Source organism: Macaca thibetana, chromosome 3 (assembly GCF_024542745.1).
Source record: "Macaca thibetana thibetana isolate TM-01 chromosome 3, ASM2454274v1, whole genome shotgun sequence".
NCBI lineage: Eukaryota > Metazoa > Chordata > Mammalia > Primates > Cercopithecidae > Macaca > Macaca thibetana.
Window position 1 is genome coordinate 93,604,246 of NC_065580.1, and position 20,776 is coordinate 93,625,021.

The 20,776-nt window shown below is 38.3% G+C and overlaps 3 protein-coding genes and 1 pseudogene across 15 annotated transcripts in view; 3 read left to right on the forward strand and 1 right to left on the reverse strand.

Moving 5' to 3' along the window:
* Nucleotides 1–20,776, forward strand: part of NUP42 (nucleoporin 42) — a 1,164,542-nt gene that overhangs the window by 1,088,319 nt on the left and 55,447 nt on the right. The window lies entirely within an intron of this gene.
* The window catches only part of TOMM7 (translocase of outer mitochondrial membrane 7), a 540,985-nt gene that overhangs the window by 299,890 nt on the left and 220,319 nt on the right, over nt 1–20,776 (reverse strand). The gene's annotated exons all lie outside the window — the stretch shown is intronic.
* KLHL7 (kelch like family member 7) overlaps nt 1–20,776 on the forward strand; it is a 70,153-nt gene that overhangs the window by 17,932 nt on the left and 31,445 nt on the right. For 2 of the 3 annotated variants that reach the window (XM_050783126.1, XM_050783127.1), the window contains exons 3-6: nt 581–674; nt 943–1,067; nt 16,290–16,465; nt 19,729–19,903. In XM_050783126.1, the coding sequence (XP_050639083.1) occupies nt 581–674; nt 943–1,067; nt 16,290–16,465; nt 19,729–19,903 (570 nt within the window). Of the gene's footprint in view, nt 1–580; nt 675–942; nt 1,068–1,662; nt 3,802–16,289; nt 16,466–19,728; nt 19,904–20,776 lie in introns of those variants that run through there. The other variant, XM_050783128.1, reaches the window with a different exon arrangement.
* Nucleotides 4,956–7,665, forward strand: LOC126950027 (GTP:AMP phosphotransferase AK3, mitochondrial-like; annotated as a pseudogene). Its single transcript, XR_007724029.1, has one exon. The product of XR_007724029.1 is annotated as a GTP:AMP phosphotransferase AK3, mitochondrial-like (transcript).

Sequence of the window (20,776 nt, forward strand, 5' to 3'; positions counted from 1 at the left end):
GGTATAGCGTCAACTTAAAAGCCCAGGGTTGAGGTGGAGGTTGCAGTGAGCCGAGATCGCGCCACTGCGCTCCAACCTGGGCGTCAGAGCGAGACTCTATCTCAAAAAAAAGCCCAGCGCTTTCTTTTTAACCTCAGGTGGAAAGACAAAGAAACAGATAAATTTCATAATATTTTAGCCAGCAAGTTAAACTTAAAAAAAAATAGATACAGCATATTGTGCTAGAAAGAACCCTGGATTTGGTGTTGAGAACTGGGTCCAACTCCTACTTCCTCTACTTAGTACTATTTTATGAGCTTGGGAAGAAAACAAAATCTAGTTTTATGTTTCTGTTAATATGGTCTTTAAATTAAAAAAAAGTACACTAATTCACTGTTTTCTTAGCTTAATTTAAGGCACATCTTGTGTGGAGAATTAATTTGCATTTACTGTAGGAATGTTGGGCTTGCTGGGGTATTTTCTTCCAGAGAGAACTGTCCTGTTATTTTTCTCCATATTTAACATGGCCTGGAATGCCGTGGTTCCTCAGTCAAACTTGTGGTATTACAGATGCCATTTATGTTTCTTCTCTTCATTGTAGCTAACATGCTTGAATCAAAGTCCTTTGAAGTAGAACTCAAAGATGCTGAACCTGATATTATTGAACAACTTGTGGAATTTGCTTATACTGCTAGGTGAGTTAAGAAGGATTATTTTTATTTTAGAGAAGTAATGTTGGTATCTGCCATGGCAAAGCATTGTTGTAACAAATGGTTGCACTACAAATTCTTCAAAATGAAAAACCGCAAGGATGGAAGAGTTTGAGTATCCTATGCCATACTGATTCAAGGACTGAAAGTTTAATTTTGTGTTTAATTCAGGGGCTATTAGGATACGTTCTACAGTAACATTTAAATAATAAAAAATCATGGGTAACTAATATTCCCTCTAACTTATTTGCAGAATTTCCGTGAATAGCAACAATGTTCAGTCTTTGTTGGATGCAGCAAACCAATATCAGATTGAACCTGTGAAGAAAATGTGTGTTGATTTTTTGAAAGAACAAGTTGATGCTTCAAATTGCCTTGGTAAGAAATATCAGATTCCTGTTGTGTGGTTTTTTTTGTTTGTTTTATCCTCAATTTGTAATTTAATTTTTTTAAAAGGCTGATTATAAGTATCCTCATTTAACCTTAAAGACATTGTCCACTAGAACATTTTCTAGTAATAAAATTTAAGAGGGGCTTGGAGCGATGCATATTAGCCTGGGCAGCAGCAAGCTTATTAAATATTATATCAACATTTTCTAAAACAAAATGGCATTTATAATGGTTTTTCATGGATCGAGGACAAGGAATAAGGATTGCCTGTGGTGATAGTAACATGATTATGAATGTTTCCTTTTATTTAAGCACTTATGATATGCTAAAGTCTGTCACAGATAAGGCAACTTATAGTTAGGTAACTTGCCTGAGGTCACATAGCTAGTATATGAAGGAGCTGGCATTGGAACTCAAGTAATCTAATTCTTAGCTACTACACCTTGCTGCTTCCCCACATTGTCAAAATGATGTTTTATACTAGAAAATATAACCTTAGTCTATAAATTAAGATACTAACTGAGGGACTGCTATAGCCATTCATTTTGAAGCTATTAATAAAGTATTTTCTATTTTGTGATAGGAGAAGCAGAAAAAGTTGATCAGAGCCTTCCAGAGTGTGGTATGCTTTTGGCTATGTGATGATCCTTAGTGGCACATGAATGAACGTCCAGATGTTTGTGCAGTAGCCCACCCTTATCTGCAGGATACGTTCCAAGACCCCCAGTGAATGCCTGAAACTGCAGATAGTACTGAATCCTATATATACTGTGTTTTTTTCTATGATACATACATGCCTATGATGTTTAATTTCTAAACTAGACAGTAAAAAATTAACAACAATAGTAAAATAGAACAACTTTAACAATATGCCAGCATCACTACTCTTATATTTTGGGGCCATAATTAAGTAAAATAAGGGTTACTTGAACAGAGCACTGCAGTACTAGGGTAGTCCACTTCATAACCAGGACGTTTACTTAAGTGACAGACAGGCAGGTAGGTTAAACAGCATGGATATGCTGGTCAAAGGGATGATTTCTGTCCCAGGCAGGATGGAGCAGGATGATGTGAGATTTCATCACACAACTCAAAACAGCATACAATTTCAAACGTATGAATTATTTCTGGAATTTTCCATTTAATGTTTTTGAATGACAGAAAGCAAAACCATGGATAAGAGGGACTACTCTAATTCCATTTTCCTTCCCTTGCTGTGATTCAGAGGCTTTAAAGAAAGGGAAGAGCGCTGGGATAGGAGTGCTAGGAAAGCAGGGAGGAAAGAAAAGTAGAATGAAGAAAAGTATAAAGAGGGGTCAGAGATTCAAGTCAGTGCTAAGGTATTTGACCCAGGGGAAAAGAAGAGGGGTGCTAATGACAAGAACTCAAAGACTGAGGCAAAGGGCTCCTGGAGATGCTTCAGAATTTTGGCAAGCCTCCTCTGTCTCTACTTTTTCTAGGCTTTCCTCCTTCTGGACACTTTAGTACTCCTTCCTGCATACCCCCTCACTGTGAGCACAGAGAGAGAGATCTTGGAAGGCAAGTAGGAAAGAAGCAGAATAAATTTCAAGAGGGAGTAAAAGCCAGGTGAAGGGAATAAAAATGAGACTTAGTCTAATATCCAGAAAAGGAATTGGACTAGATGGAGCAGGAAGAGAAGCAGCTATGCAGGTGAATATATTGATGGAATTTTTAAAAGGTAGCCATGGGTCTAGGTATTGAAAAGATCCCTATGTTAGGAAATAAAAGGCCAATCTCTAATCCTAGGTATACAGGAGAGACACTCTGGCATGAGTTCTTCCATCTCTTTGGGCCATAGTTGGGGCTTCACTCATCAATAAGATTTATATTCCTAAGATTTCAGCTTACTTCCATTATATAAATAATTATCTTCAGACAATGTACTATAAAAAGATAATTACCTTAATTAAGTTTTTTGAAGATGATGGCTTGTGTATGTTTCTATAACTCTCTAGCACTCTAAATTTCCTCCTGGGGTGATTCAACTACAAAGAAGAATGGCTGAAATATAGGTAGGTAGTAGATGTGGTGGTGCAAAGCATAGTGTGAAACTTGGAGTTAGTCTGTGCTAAGCACATCTTAGGCTTTGGGCTTCTGAGGATACCCTCAGTTTTGCCTCTGGATACCTTCTATCCTCATTGTTCACAAAGCTGGGAGGAAGGACAGCCCAGCAACCTAGAAAGTAGCCTGACTCCTGGCTAAGCTTGTGGCAAAGACAGTGGCCCAGCCAGGTGAGCCAACTGCCATAGCCCAGTAACTGGTGAAACTGCTTCTGCTTGCTTTCTGTTTAGCTCTGAGCATGGCTCTCAATGTCAGCTGATTGGAGAATTCCTATCATAGTTTTCACCACCTGTCAATTCTCTGCTGCCCAGAAAGTGTCCAACAATCGGGCTTCCACAAATGCTAAAGGGACCAGTGGCAGCTGATGGAATCGGGTAAAGATCATATAAAAAATTAAACCCAGTACCAGCCTGGTCAACACGGTGAAATCCCATCTCTACCAAAAAAATACAAAAATTAGCCGAGCGCAGGCGTGGTGGCACACACCTGTAGTCCCAGCTGCTCCGGAGGCTGAGGCGGGAAAATCGTTTGAACCAAGAGGCGGAGGTTGCAGTGAGCCGAAATCATGCCACTGCACTGCAGCTGCATGACAGAGTGAGACCCTGTCTCAAAAAAAAAAAAAAAAAAAAAAAGAGAGAAACCCAGTAGTTTGAGGAACAGAAAACCAAGCTAAACAGCCAAAATGAATGGCTCCTGTAAGGCAAATTTAATGTAAGAAATAGTGGTGATGGCGCGCCTGTAGTCCAAGCCACTCCGGAGGCTGAGGAGGGAAAAACCACTTGAACTGGGAGGCGGAGGTTGTAGTGAATGAGCCAAGATTGCGCCACTGCACTCTAGCCTGGACTACAGAGTGAGACTCTGTCTCAAGAAAAAAAAAAAAAAGAAAAAGAAGCGAACTTAAAAACATGATATGTAAAAATATGGTTTTACAGTTTTTTGACATTCAATTGTATTGAAAAATGGAATGGATACTCTTAAAAATCAACCCGAAGAAGATCAAACAGGAAGTTGCCTCATGATGCAAAACAAAAATGCAAAGGAAGCCACTAGTGAGAAGATAAAAGAAAGGGAAGGAAAATACAGGAACTGCAGTGTGAGGTAGGAGTTCCAGAAGAAACAGATGGAGAAAGCAATAATCGAATAAGACGACGACGACTTTGGGTTTTAAAAAAAAAAAAAAGAAAAATCTCTCGGACTAAGTTATACTGAGTGCTAAACCTGATCAATGAACTAAAATATTCCTCCCTCAGATATATTCTAGTGATATTTTTCACCTTCAGAGATCAAAAAAGAGCTTACATTTGGGGTGATAAAAGTGTTCTGGAACTAGATAGTGGTGACTGTGGTACAACATTGTGAATGTAGTAAATGTCACGGTAAGTTTTATGTGTATTTTACTACAATAAAAAAAAAGTGACCCTATGGCTAGCAGGTCCCAAAAGAAACTCCCGCACCCGTTAGCAGTCACTCCCCATTCTTCCTCTGGCAGCTCTGGCAACCATGAATCTGCTTTCTGCCCCTATAAATTTGCCTATTCTGAGTGTTTCATATAAACTGAATCATACCAAAGATGGCCCTATGTGTCTGGCCTCTTTGAGCACAGTGTTTTTAGGGTTCATCCATATTGTAGCATTTATCAGTACTTCCTTTCTTTTTACGGCTAAATAATATTCCATTGCATGGATATACCAAAATGTGTTTATCCATTTAATGATTGGTGAATGTTTGAATTGTTTCCAAGCCAGCACATTTTATAGAGAAAAAGGAAAGCGCTGGTTAACTCGAACCAAAAAAAAAAAAAGTGCTTTCTGCCATCCGGGACCTTGGCTGTGGATCAGGTGAGTGCACAGGTCAGACCAAAACCCTGCGGTTGGCATGGCTTGGGCCTCTGTCCATGGTTGCAGGGGCATCTCCGCAGCTACTGCATGCAATGATCATGGGGGCCCCAGCCCTGGGCTTAGGCAAGGGTGCCGTGTTGTTGTACATCACCAAACACTTCAAGCTGAGGCACCTCTCCAGCAGGGACTGCTCCAGGACAACATGCTACAGGGCACAGAAATTGGTATGTTAGCCAAGGCTTTTCTTGACCAAGGGAAACTCATTCCAAATGATGTTACGACTCGGCTGAGGCCCTTCACAAACTGAAAAATCTCACCTAATATAGCTGGTTGTCCAAGGACACTGCCATAGGCAGAAGCCCTAGATGAGCTTATCAGATAGACACAATGATTAACTCGTATGTGCCCTTTGAGGGCATTTAAACAACACTTCACTGCCTGCTATTCATCCAGCCGGTGGCGGAGTCTGCTACATTGAATTCAACCCTCCCCAAACTGTGGGCATTGCTGATCTGACTGGGAGGCCTCTCATTCAGCCTGAGGATGATAGACCAGAGACACAGTTATCAAGAGACTGAAGATTTATGGAGCCAGTCCCAGAATTTACCAGAAAAAAAGGATGTTGGAAACACTCTCCAGAGCAGAATCCAACAAGATTTAACACTATGTTTATGCTTTCCTACAAACTAAAGTTCCACAAATAAAGCAGAAAGCCCCAGTTACTCCATGAGGAGAAATGATTATAACTAGTAAGATGAGCAGAACCTCCTTATCCTTGGATTTAGAAGCTCCTTTTCCTAAGAATGGAGGATATGTAAATAAGAATGTATGCATGTATAAGAATGTATGCATGTATAAATTCTTTGAAAATTATTTATTCTGGATACTAATGATGTGCCAAATGAATCAGGTACTGATTCATCTTTTGAAATCATCTAATGTGTTTTATCCAGTTACCTTCTAGCAGTGTGCAATTCAAAAACATCAGCAGTGTCTAAACTTTTAAAACATCTGTTAGAGCAAAATTAAAAGAGCAATTAGTAGTCTTTTTTTTTTCAGTAAGAGTAAGTGGTTGATAAAATTTTCATATTTTTCTGGAAAAGTTTTTAAAAGTTATATGTCATTTGGGGAAAATATCTCAAAAGTTTTTGCATAGAGATATTTCTAGCCCTGTGGAACATGGATTTGTGAAACATCATGTCTATAAAATTCCAGAAAACCAGCAACTGGATTTAGAGATCTGTTACAAGATGCAAATTCACTGCTGCCTTTACACCAAGACATTTATAAGCTAACCATATTGCTATATTTATTTTGTTGTTAAATGTATCTTCAGTTTACTCAGAATTTTCAATTTGCTATACAATTATCAATTAGCATATGGGAATATATTACTTTAAGATGACTTGTTTTCTTTTGAAAATACATATGTGCTGAGGGATATGATTTATGTCAGAAATTGACATTGTAAGTTCTTGGATAAGTTCTTGCACCACAGTGGAATGAATTTTCAATGGAAAATGTAATTTAAAGACTTATTTTTTCATCTGTTACTCAGGTTTAGTAATGTATGTTTTAAGATCTACTTGCCAGTTTCTTTTCGATCAAACATGATCTGCCTTGATAAATAACAACATCTGGTACCAAGAAAAAGAAAGAAAAAAGATTAAGGGTAAACCTGGCCGGGCGCAGTGGCTCAAGCCTGTAATCTCAGCACTTTGGGAGGCCGAGACGGGCAGATCACGAGGTCAGGAGATCAAGACCATCCTGGCTAACATGGTGAAACCCTGTCTCTACTAAAAAATACAAAAAAAAAAAACTAGCTGGGCGAGGTGGCGGGCGCCTGTAGTCCCAGCTACTTGGGAGGCTGAGGCAGGAGAATGGCATAAACCCGGGAGGCGGAGCTTGCAGTGAGCTGAGATCCGGCCACTGCACTCCAGCCTGGGCAACAGAGCGAGACTCCGTCTCAAAAAAAAAAAAAAGAGTAAACCTATGGCACTATGTAAAGTGAACATACTTTGTTGTTAGGAAATAGAAATAATAGATCAGGCAAGTCTGGGGAGTATTCCCTTTGCATAAGTAACAAACATAATTAGTAAACAGGTATAGCAACAAAAATAATTTACATAATGGTTAACAGGGATCAGGAACGTGACTTTCCTGAAAGAGTTATTTATTTCTGATTTCTGATGACATTGATACCTGGTAGTGTTCACTGCCACCCTATCTTAAGGGGAAAGAATTCTGCTGGTGAATGTCATCTGAGCAACCATTTAAAAATTTGAATCATTTTAGATTCCTTAGTGGGGCAACAAGGATGCATGCTTATGTACTGTGACTTGGTAGGAGAAGCGGGCCAATATGAGAGGTGGAGATAAAACTCGACTGTCTTCCATGGCATATTTACTTTTACTTGATGCTAAATCAAATGAAACAAGCCCTTGTATAGCTGTTATTAACTGCCTTTGAAAATTTGGCTTTTTTTCCCCAGGAACTTGAAACAAAAATGCCAATAAATGGTTCTTGTGTATTTTGGTGGAAAAAACCTTATTTTCCTTTTCTTTTGATTGAAAAAAAATTATTGTTGATCTTTGAAAATGAATCAAGGCTTTTAAAGAGGATTATAGTAGACATTTCATTCTTTATAAAACTTTCTTTAATGCCTATTTTTTGTGTGTTTGTGTTTTTATTTTTGTGGGTACATAGTTGGTATATTTCTGAGGTATATAAAATGTTTTGATACAGGCATGCAATGTGAGATAAGCACATCATGGAGAATGGGGTATCCATCCCCTCAAGGATTTATCCTTTGAGTAACAAACAATCCAATTACACTCTAAGTTATTTTAAAGTGTACAATTAAGTATTAACTATAGTCACCCTGTTGTGCTATCAAATAATAGGTCTTATTTATTTATTATTTTTATTTTTTTGTTACCCATTAATCCTCCCCTCATTCTCCCAACTACCATTCCAGGCCTCTGGTAACCATCTCTCTACTCTCTATGTCCATGAGTTCAACTGTTTTGATTTTTAGATCTCACAAATAAATGAGAATATGTGATGTTTGTCTTTCTGTGCCTGGCTTATTTCACTTAACATAATTATCTCTGGTTCCATCCATGCTGTTGCAAATGACTAGATCTCATTCTTTTTTATGGCTGAGTAGTACTCCATTGTGTATATATACCATAGTTTCTTTATCCATTCATCTGTTGATGGACACTTACGTTGCTTCCAAATCTTAGCTATTGTAGACAACGCTGCAGCAAACATAAGAATGCAGATATCTCTTTGATATACTGATTTCCTTTCTTTTGGGTATATACCCAGAAGTGGGATTGCTGGATCACATGTTAGCTCAATTTTTAGTTTTTTGAGAAATCTCCAAGCTATTCTCCATAGTGGTTGTACTAATTTACATTCCCGCCAACAGTGTACAAGGGTTCCCTTTTCTCCACATCCTTGCCAGCATTTGTTATTAACTATCTTTTGGATATAAGCCATTTTAACTGGGCGAGATGATAGCTCATTATAGTTTTGATTTGCATTTGTCTGATGATCAAGGATGTTGAATACCTTTTCGTAAGTCTGTTTGCCATTTGTATGTCTTTGAGAAATATCTATTCAAATCTTTTGCCCATTTTTTCATTGGCTTTGTTTGATTTTTTTCCTATAGAGCTCCTTATGTATTCTGGTTATTAATCCTTTGTCAGATGAGTAGTTTGCAGATATTTTCTCCCATTCTATAGGTTGTCTCTTCACTTTGTTGATTGTATCCTTTGCTGTGCAGAAGCTTTTTAACTTGACGTGACTCTATTTGTCCATCTTTGTTTTGGTTGCCTATGCTTATGGGGTATTGCTCAAGAAATCTTTGCCCAGACCAGTGTACTGGGGATTTCTCCCCAGTGTTTTCTTGTTGTCATTTTATAGCTTGAGGTCTTAGATTTAAGTCTTTAATTCGTTTTGATTTGATTTTTGCATATGATGAGAGATAGGGATCTAGTTTCATTCTTCTGCATATGGATATCCAGTTTTCCCAGCACCACTTATTGAAGAGACTGTCTTTTCCCCAGTGTGTATTCTTGGCACCTTTGTTGAAAATGAGTTCACTGTCAGTATGTTGATTTGTTTCTGGGTTCTCTGTTCTGTTCCATTGGTCTGTGTGTCTGTTTTTATGCCAGTACATGCTGTTTCGGTTATTATAGCTGTGTGGTATAATATGAAGTTGGGTAATGTGATATCTCCAGTTTCATTCTTTTTGCTTAGTGTAGCTTTGGCTATTCTGGGTCTTTTGTGGTTCCATATAAATTTTAGGATTGTTTTTTCTACTTCTGTGAAGAATGCCATTGGTATTTCGATAGGGATTACATTGAATCTATAGATTGCTATGGGAAGTATGGACATTTTAGCAATGTTGATTCTTCCAATCCATAAACATGGACTATTTTCCCACTTTTTGGTGTCTTCTTCAATTTCTTTTATCAGTGTTTTATAGTTTTCATTATAAAGATCTTTCACTTCTCTGGTTAATTCCTAGTTATTTAATTGTATGTGTGGCTATTATAAATGGGGCTACTTATTTTATTTTATTTATTTTATTTTATTTATTTATTTATTTATTTTTTTGAGACAGAGTTTCTCTCTGTCACCCAAGCTGGAATGCAGTGGCACAACCTTGGCTCACTGCGGTCTCCACCTCCTGGGTTAAAGCGATTCTCCCACCTCAGCCTCCCAAGTAGTTGGGACTACAGGTGCATGCCACCACACCCGACTAATTTTTTTGTATTTTTAGTAGAAACAGGTTTTCGCCACGTTGGCCAGGCCGTTCTCAAACTCCTGACCTCAGGTGATCCGCCCGCCTCGGCCTCCCAAAGTGCTGGGATTACAGGCATGAGCCACCACGCCCAGCCCTCTTATTTCTTTTTCACATTGTTCACTGTTGGTATATAGTAATGCTACTAATTTTTGTATGTTGATTTTGTATCCTGCAACTTTACTGAATTTATCCATTCTAATACTTTTCTTGTGGATTCTTTCAGTTTCTCCAAATATAAGATCATATTGTCTACAAACAAGGATAATTTTATTTCTTCCTTTCCGGTTTGGCTGCCCCTCATATCATTCTCTTGTCTGATTGCTCTAGCTAGGACTTCCAGTACTATGTCGAGTGACAGTGGTGAAAGTGAATATCCTGGTTGTGTTCCGGATCTTAGAGGACAGGCTTTCAGTTTTTCCTCATTTAATATGATACTAGCTGTGGGTCTGTTGTATATGGCTTTTATTATGTTGAGGTATGTTCCTTCTATCCCCAGTTTTTTTTAGGGTTTTTGTCATGAAAGGATGTTGAATTTTTTTAAATGCTTTTTCAGCATTGACTGAAATTTTCATATGGTTTTTATCCTTCATTTTATAGATATGCTGTATCACATTGATTCGTGTATGTTGAACCATCGTTTGTGTTCCAGGGATAAATCCCACTTGGTCATGATGAATTATATTTTTAATGTGTTGTTGAATTTGGTTTGCTAATATTGAGGATTTTTGCATCAATGTTCATCAGAGATATTGGTGCCTGTAGTTTTCTTTTTTTTGATGTGTCTTTGTCTGGTTTTGGTATGAGGGTAATGCTGGCCTCATCAAATGAGTTTGGAAGTATTGCCCCCTCCTCTGTTATTTTTTGTTGTTGTTGTTGTTGTTGAATAGTTTGAGTAGGATTGGTATTAGTTCCTCCTTAAATATTTGGTAGAATTCATCAGTGAAGGCATCAGGTCCCAGGCTTTTTTTACTGGGAGACTTTTTATTATAGCTTCAACCTCATTCCTTGTTATTGATATGTTCACGTTTTGTATTACTTCCTGATTCAATCTTGGTAGGTTGTATGTATCTAGAAATTTGTTCATTTCCTTCTAAATTTTCCAATTTATAGGCATATATTAATAGTTGCTCATAGTAACCATTAATGATCCTTTGAATTTCTGTAGTATCAGTTGTAGTGTCTCCTTTTTCATTTCTGATTTTATTTATTTGGATCTTCTCTCTCTTTTTCTTAGTCTAATTAAAGGTTCGTTCATTTTGTTTTAACTTTTCAAAAACCCAACTTTTTGTTTCATTGATCTTTTGTATTTTTTTATTTCAGTTTTATTTTTTCTTTGATCTTTATTATTTCTCCTACTAATTTTGGATTTGGTTTGCTCTTGCTTTTCTAGTTCTTGAAGATACATCATTAGATTGTTCATTTAAGATTTTTCCTCTCTTGATGTAGGCACTTATAGCTATAAATTCCCTCTTAGTACTGCTTTTGCTGTGTCCCATAGGTTAGGGGATATTATCATCATTTGTTATCATTTGTTTCAAGAAATTTTTCAGTTTCCTTTTCAATGTCTTCAGTGATCCACTGGTCATTCAGGAGCATATTGTATAATTTCCATGTGTTTGTATGGTTTCCAAAATTCCTCTTGTTATTAATATCTAGTTTTATTCCATTGTGGTCAGGGGAGATGCTTGATACTATTAAGTTTTTTTTTTTTTGATGTTTTAAGACTTGTTTTGTGACCTAGCATATTGTCTATCCTTGAGAATGATCCACATGCTGAGGAAAAGGATGTGTATTCTATAGCTCTTAGATGAAATATTCTATAAATATCTGTTAGATCCATTTGTTCTATAGTGCAGATTAAGTCTGCTGTTTGTTGATTTTCTGTCTGGAAGATCTTTCCAGTGCTGAAAGTGGGGTGTTGAAGTCTCCAGCTATATAATGCCCTTATTTGAATGATACATGCTTTCTAAAAATGTTGTGACATGCTAAACATGTATTATCACTAGGCTATCAGGCATACATTAGTCTTTATTAGAATAAAACAAAATTTCATAACTGTGGCAGTTTGTCTTTGGTCCTTCACAGAGCCTACTCCATCCCACCTTCCTTTCTGCTGCCCTGATGTTTCCCTGGCTTCTGAATGAGTGACTGTGTAATAATAAGTTGATCTTAAAACAGTAAAAAAGAACAAATATCAATATTAAAAAATTTACAGCCTTTCAAAGAGAAGCAGTATAGTATATTACAAAAAATAACCATAAATTCTTTCCTTCCATTTATGTACACCCTTTTGCAATGTCACTTGATAGCTCCTCCCATCAAGAGATAGAGTCTGTTTTCCTGCCTCGTAATCTGTGACCATGTGATTTGCTATAGCCTGTGGGACATTAGCAAAGGGGATGTTAGCAGAGGATAGAAAAATGCTTGTGCTTTGGGATTTGCTCTCCATTGTTGCTGGGAACTCTTCTGCTGTCATGAAAAGAAGGCTAGAGACCATATGGCAGAGATGAACTATCCCAGCTGGTGTTTATAACAAGTTACTCAGAAAAGAAAGAGAATCAGAATGCCATTAATTTTTTATCTGCAACGCAAAATTAGAACATAGTATCAAAGGTTGCAAATGAGAGGGAGAGAAAATTGCATTTCAAGGCATCATTCATTTGGATATTGCAAGAAAACAATCACATGTATCCCTTCTGAGAAAAGTATTGGAAGAAGTACTAAAGCTAGCTAAGTGAAAGAGATAAAGAGCTCAAGATAAAGATGTACTGGTTAGCTTTCTTACTTGCAAGCAAAATAAACCAAATGTTGCTGGTTTACACAGAAAGAGAATTTATGGAATGGCTAGTGAGTAACTCATAGCATTGCCCAGAAATCTCAAGTCAGATTTTAGAAAGAATAAGGATTTGAATAATACAAACTTGTTCAGCTAGATAACACAGAATGTTTTACTTAGTCATCAGAGAACACAGATTGTTTTCAGATACCCTTGGAGTATTTACAAGTACTGATCACCAGCCACAGAAAAGCTGGAGCACCTAAAAAAGAGGAGACACAGGCCACATCCCCTGATTATAGTGCAGTAAAAATAGAAATTAACTATAGAAGGACAACTCTTCTCTCCCGCCCCATTCTGAACACTTGAAAATTTAACCAAAGAATTATTTAGAAAGTTATTTTTTAGAGATATTAAAGGTAAACTTATAGGCTATATAGAAACATGGCAATAAGCACACAATAAACTGAAATCTTTAGAATATAACCAAAGTATTTCTTAGAAGAAAATTTGTAGTCTTAAATTTTTTCCAAATAAATGTATTTATTTTTATTCTTTCTTGACTTATGTATCCTATTCAGAGAGGTAGAGAAAAATAATTTGTAAACACCTAATGAAAGTAGAAAAAAATATGATTTAAAATATAAATTAGGCCAGGCGCAGTGTCTCACGCCTGTTATCCCAGCACTTTGGGAGGCCGAGGTGGGTGGATCACCTGAAGTCAGGAGTTCGAGACCAGTCTGGCCAACATGGTGAAACCGCATCTCTACTAAAAATACAAAAATTAGCCAGGCATGGTGGTTTGTGCCTGTATTCCCAGCTATGCAGGAGGCTGAGGCAGGAGAATCACTTGAACTCCAGAGGGGGAGATTGCAGTGAGCCAAGATTGCGCCATTGCACTCCAGCCTAAGTGACAGAGTGAGTGAGACTACATCTCAAAAAAAGAAAAGAAAATATAAAGTAATAAAGTAGAGAAATAAAACTAATAGACTATAGACTTAGTCAGAAAAACTAAAGCTAAGTATTTCAAAATACGGTACAAAATAGCCTCAGACTTAACAAGTCTTATCAAGAAGAAAAGATCAAAGAACAGCATCAGGAATTAGAACTATAGATATGAAAGCAAAAGACAGTGACCAAAATTGTCTCTTTTTTTTTTTTTTTTTTTTATAGTCTCACTCTGTTGCCCAGGCTGGAGTGCAGTGGTGTGATCTCGTCTCACTGCAACCTTCGCCTCCCTGGTTCAAGTGATCCTCCTGCCTCAGCCTCCTGAGTAGCTGGGATTACAAGCACCCACCAGCATGCCCGGCTAATTTTTGTATTTTGGGCAGAGATAGGGTTTCACCATGTTGGCCAGGCTGGTCTCGAACTCCCGACCTCAAGTGAGCTGCCCGCCTCATTTTCCTAAATTGCTGGGATTACAGGCATGAGCCACCATGCCTGGACAGATTTTATGCTTTTTAAGACAATTTTGGGCCAGGCACAGTGACTCCTAAAATGCTGGGATTACAGGCATGAGCCTGTAAAAAGAAAAGAAAGAAAAAAGTTATAAAACCTGAAGCTGGTAACCTCAGGAACAATAAAAAAAGTAAAGATGTATTTCTTTTTTCTTTTTGAGACAGAGTCTCACTTTGTCACCCCAATTGGAGTGCAGTGACCCAATCTCAGCTCACTGCAGCCTCTGCCACCTGGGTTCAAGCAATTCTCCTGCCTCAGCCTCCTGAGTAGCTGGGATTACAGATGAGCACCACCACACTAAGCTGATTTTTGTATTTTTAGTAGTAGAGATGGGGTTTCACCGTGTTGGCCAGGCCGGTCTCGAACTCCTGACCTCAAGTGATCCACCCGCCTAGGCCTCCCAAAGTGCTGGGATTACAGGTATGAGCCACCATGAAGATGTATTTCTAATTAGTGCTCCAGGCTTGAAGGCTTCGTGGGTTAATTCTATCAACCTTTCAAAGAATAGATTAATGCTTATGTTATTTAAATTTTTCTAAATCTCTAGAAAGGGTAGAAAACTTGCCAGTTCATTTTCCTAGGGTAAGGTTACCATAATACCAACATTGGATGAAGAAAGTGTGTGCGTATGTATACATGTATGTGTACAAATACATATAACATTTTAGTTTCATTTAAAAACGTTTATTGATGCTAAAAAAAAAAAAATTCAAGAATACCCCTCGTGTGGAATGGTGATAGTGGGAAAGGTTATGCATGCGTGGTGACAACAGGGACATGGGAACTCTGTAATGTTTCTTCAGTTTTGCTGTAAACCTAAAACTGCTCTGAAAAAATGAAATTTATTTTAAAAATAATAATACTTTGTGACCAGCTAGAATTTACTTTAAAAGTGACACAATGGTTCAATCATTTCAATGTCAAGAAATCTAGTAACGGCCGGGCGCGGTGGCTCACGCCTGTAATCCCAGCACTTTGGGAGGCCGAGGAGGGCGGATCACAAGGTCAGGAGATCGAGACCATCCTGGCTAACACGGTGAAACCCCGTCTCTACTAAAAATACATAAAAAATTAGCCGGGCATGGTGGTGGGCGCCTGTAGTTCCAGCTGCTCAGGAGGCTGAGGCAAGAGAATGGCGTGAACCCAGGAGGCGGAGCTTGCAGTGAGCTGAGATCACACCACTGCACTCCAGCCTGGGCGACAGAGCGAGACTCCCTCTCAAAATAAATAAATAAATAAATAAATAAATAAATAAATAAATAAATAATTTGTGGTTTCATATAGAAGAGGGAGCCGACTTTTCCTGTAAAGGACCAGAAGAGAAAATATTTTAGGCTTTATGGACCACATGTGGTCCTTATCTCTTCTTTCCTTTCCGTCTTCACTTCCCCTTCTCGCCTCCTCTTTTTTTTTTTTTTAACCTTTTAAAAAAATGTAAAAGCTATTATTAGCTGCTGACCCTACAAAACAGGCTATGGGCTAGATTTTGCCCATAAACAGTACTTTGCAGACTCCTGACATAAAAGTTTATACCTGAATAAATCTGATGTATGTCATGTTTTTAAGTGGAGCTCCTCCGTGCTGCAGAAGTTGTCCCAAAGTAATCCAAAAGTTCAGTGCAATTCTGATTTATATCACATGGAGATTTTGTAAAGTAGAATGTGATAAGCTTATTTTAAAATTTGTCTGCAAGGGAAAATGTCCAACAATAGCCAAGAAAACTTTGAAAAAACATTGAAGGGGGCTTCTCCTACAGAATATAAAAACCAGCCGGGCACTGTGGCTCACGCCTGTAATCCCAGCACTTTGGGAGGCCTAGGCAGGCAGATCACAAGGTCAGGAGATCGAGACCATCCTGGCTAACATGGTGAAACCCCATCTCTACTAAAAATACAAAAAAAAATTAGCCGGGCATGGTGTCGGGTGCCTGTAGTCCCAGCTACTCAGGAGGCTGAGGCTGGAGAATGGCATGAACCTGGGAGGTGGAGCTTGCAGTGAGCCGAGATCACGCCACTGCACTCCAGGTGGGCGAGACTCTGTCTCAAAAAAAAAACAAAACAGTCTTTTATAAGACAGTATAGTATTGGCACAAGAATAGACAAATCAATGAAACAGAAAAGGATCCAGATTTATGAAATTTATTCAACTGATTTTCCTGAAGTCATGCTTCATCTTAAATGTATACTTGGTTTTTCTAAAAATGATTTTCTATTCTTTTATTTTCTTTATGTATTTAGGTATAAGTGTGCTAGCAGAGTGTCTAGATTGTCCTGAATTGAAAGCAACTGCAGATGACTTTATTCATCAGCATTTTACTGAAGTTTACAAAACTGATGAATTTCTTCAACTTGATGTCAAGCGAGTAACACATCTTCTCAACCAGGACACTCTGACTGTGAGAGCAGAGGATCAGGTGACTAAATTGCCTTCTCACATTTTTCTTAATAAAAATGTCTTTATTGGTTTCTTATAACTCATGTTTGGACACATGACAAGGGAAAGAGTCATATTAGGAAATAATATGTTCTTTACACTAAACAGAGTATTGCAATCTTAGGTGCTTGCCAGGCTGGCTGTTTGAGAAATAGGTCACTTCATAGAGATAAAACCATTGGGTACCATGGTAGGCAGGACAATGCCTTCCCCAAAGATGTCCACTTCCCAATCCCCAGCATCTGGAATACACCTTTGTGGCAGATAGGACTTTGCATATGTGACCAAGTCAAGGATTTTGAGATGAAATTATCCAAATGGGTCCAGTGTAATCATAAAGATCCTTAAATTTGGAAGAGGGATGCAAAAGAAGGCAGCGTCAAGTGGTACAATATAAGAAAGACTTGACTGGTCGTTGCTGTCTTTGAAGGGGGAAGGGGACCATAAGCCAAGGAATGCAGGCAGCTGCAAGATGCTGAAAAAGGCAAGGAAATGGTTTCTTCTATAGCGTCTCCAGGCAGACACATTGGTTTTAGTCCACTGTGACCCATTTTGGACTCTGACCTATAGAATTATCAGATAAACTGTCAGAAGTGTAAGCTGGGTGCAGTCATTTGGGAGCTGGGTGGGGGAACACTTTATTTCATGTATGTATGTATGTATGTATGTATGTATGTATGTATGTTATTTTTTGAGATGGAGTCTCGCTCTGTTGGCCAGGCTGGAGTGCAGTGGCATGAACTCAACTCACTGCAAGCTCCACCTCCCAAGTTCACGCCATTCTTCTGCCTCAGCCTCCCAAGTAGTTGGGACTACAGGCATCTACCACCAAACCCGGCTAATTTTTTGTATTTTTTAGTAGAGACAGGGTTTCACCGTGTCAGCCAGGATGGTCTCAATCTCCTGACCTCGTGATCTGCCCGCCTCGGCCTCCCAAAGTGCTGGGATTACAGGCGTGAGCCACCGTACCCAGCCTTATTTATTTTTTTGAGATGCAGTCTCACTCTGTTGCCCAGGCTGGAGTGCGGTGGCGCGATCTCAGCTCACTGCAATCTGTACCTCCCGGGTTCAAGTGATTCTCATGCCTCAGCCTCCCAAGTAGCTGGGATTATAGGCATGTGCCACCACACCCTGCTAATTGAGATGGAGTTTCACCAAGTTGGCCAGGTTGGTCTCAAACAGGTGACCTGCCCACCTCAGCCTCCCAAAATGCTGGAATTACAGGTGTCAGCCACCATGCCTGGCTGTGGGAACACTTTAATATGCAAACTCAATCTCTGTTTTCAGCCCCACATGCTTCTCTGTATTTTAAGCCACTAAGTTTGTGGTAATTTGTTACAGCAGCAATAGAAAACTAATGTAGGTACTATAAGATCATATGTTTTAGGCCGGGTGCGGTGGCTCAAGCCTGTAATCCCAGCACTTTGAGAGGCCGAGACGGGCGGATCACGAGGTCAGGAGATCGAGACCATCCTGGCTAACCCGATGAAACTCCGTCTCTACTAAAAAATACAAAAAACTAGCCGGGCGAGGTGGCGGGCGCCTGTAGTCCCAGCTACTCGGGAGGCTGAGGCAGGAGAATGGCGTAAACCCAGGAGGTGGAGCTTGCAGTGAGCGCTGAGATCTGGCCACTGCATTCCAGCCTGGGCAACAGAGCGAGATGCAGTCTCAAAAAAAAAAAAAAAAAAAAAAAAAAAAATCATATGTTTTAAGTTGCTTTTGTTCTAAAAACAAAAATTGGCACTTAGCAATGTTCTTTTGCCCAGTCTTCTTCGTGGCCCAGGGTGTCAATTTGCAAGTTAACAGGTTAGACCTGGAGGACCTCACTAGGTAAATAGAAAAAATTTACTTCCATGTTCAAAACTGGTTGACTTATATGCAGTATGGAAAAGGAATAACAAGTAACGTTAGACTGGAGAAATGTGACGAGCATTACCTACAGGTGGTCACCATTAGCATCATCAGTGATGTCATGATGATTAGTATGCACACTTGATGTAATGAAAATGTCATTCACCTCTATGATCATCCTCCTAAAAAACCGTAACCTCAGTCTAATAAGTAACACATCAGACAAACCCAGATTGAAGGACATTCTCAACAAAATACCTGACCAGAACTCAAAACTGTCAAGGTTGTCAAAAACAAGAAAAGGCTGAAAAATTGTCACAGTCTAGAAGATTCTAAGGTTTAATGACTACATGTAATGTGGTATCTTTTATAGTATTGTGGAACAGAAAAATAACACTAGATAAAAACTAAAGAAATCCAAAAAAAAATGAAATTTAGTTAATGTGTCAATATTAGTTCATTAGTTGTAACAAATATACCATACTAATGCAACACCTTAACAACTGGGGCAGGGTATATGAGAACTCTTTGTGCTATCTCTGCAACTTTTCTATAAATCTAAAACTATTCTAAAATAAAAAATTTGTTTAAAAAAACACCAATTCCCATAAAAAATTAACTCAGAAAGAGATCAGAAGTTGGGCCTTATTAAATCACCCCAAAATTCATTTCAAATATCACCCCAAAATCAATTTAGTGGGTATGGGAGATGTGTGTGTATATGAAGCAATTGATGTTTTGGGGGATGTTTAATGATTTGTAAGTTAAATTATGTTGAGGAACTTGGACTTGTTCAGTGCAGTTAAGTGCAGCAACAGTATTATTTTGGAAAACAATTCTTTTAAATATCCTGTAATTTATTTTTAAGTATAGAACTCTTCATATCTTAAAGTTTCTAAAAAGCAGATAAGTCTATCCATTCATAATGCAGGAATATAATATTGAAATAAAATCATGGGTGACCTTCATATCTCCTGGAATGGACGGCCTCTTGAGAAATTAACCTGTTTTCCCGGTACTAAACTAAATGAGGGTATGTTGAAACTTTTGTTGACTGCAGTTTTTTTTTTTTTTTTTTTTTTTTAGTGCAATGTATATCATGTCTTTGTCTGAAAATGAAGCTATCTTTTTTTTTAAATCATAAATTCAACATCCTCACTGTCATTACATTACATAATAGTAGTTAGTTCTAAAAAACATATTACCTACAAGACTCACTAGAGCAGTAAGTAAACTGTTCTGAAGTACCAGCAAGTGTCCAGAGATGAAAAATATTAGGAATAAGTGGTTGTCTCCTTATGAGGTTCTCTCCCTTCAATGTGAGAGTAAACATAGGTAATTGGAAATGTTGCTGTCTTCTAAGAACTTTACTGTGCTGTTTTTCCCCCTTAGGTTTATGATGCTGCAGTCAGGTGGTTGAAATACGATGAACCTAATCGCCAGCCATTTATGGTTGATATCCTTGCTAAAGTCAGGTTTCCTCTTATATCAAAGAATTTCTTAAGTAAAACGGTACAAGCTGAACCACTTATTCAAGACAATCCTGAATGCCTTAAGATGGTGATAAGTAAGTTGCCTTAATATCCATTTGTAACCTGATCATGTAGCCAGTTTCTCATGGGCTTGAAACCCTTTAGAATGGATTAGACTCAGTAGCCAGGGAGAAAGAGTCAAGATTTTGCTCTTCTAGATAGTTAATCCCTTGGGTTTCTGAACTGTACACTTGGAAGGGACTTGGCCTCAGCCCTTATTTTATAGGGGTGTATATCATAGAAAGTACAAATTACTTATGCTTTTTCTATTCTTATATACAATAACTTTCATGCACTTTTGTTTCTAGTGTTTCCTTTTTTATTTTACTTAGCCAAGTAGTTTACTGTGATCACGTTTTCTTTCTTCAACAGTATATATATTTTTTTCTTTTTTGGCCCAGAGATAAAAATTGCCACATTGTTTTCATTTGCTTCGATTTTCTTGCTTGCCGGCTAAGTCCCAACCCCTCAACACCTTTGTAAAATGCCACTTAATAAAATTGTCTATGCAATTAAACAATCTGTTGCTTTTCTTTCTTGGAAACATGCCTTGTAGAACCTTCCTTCTGCCTATTCCAATATGAACTGTTTGCTCTCTAGACCTGAGACACGGTTCTTGTCCTGGGGCTTCCGTCTCCACAATCCTGGGAAGCCGTTTCACTCTTCTCCTGTTAGATCTGTTGTCTTCTTGGATCCTGGCTGTCCTCTATCTTAATTCTTTTTGTTTGATGCAATATATCCTCTAAAAGGTTCCTGATAGAGTATATGATCAGTAAATATTTGGAGACTTGACAAATCTCATATGTTTTATTTTACCATAAAATATTGAAGGAGGCCGGGCACAGTAGGCCACACCTCTAATCACAGCACTTTGGGAGGTCAAGACAGGAAGATCGCTTGAGGTCAGG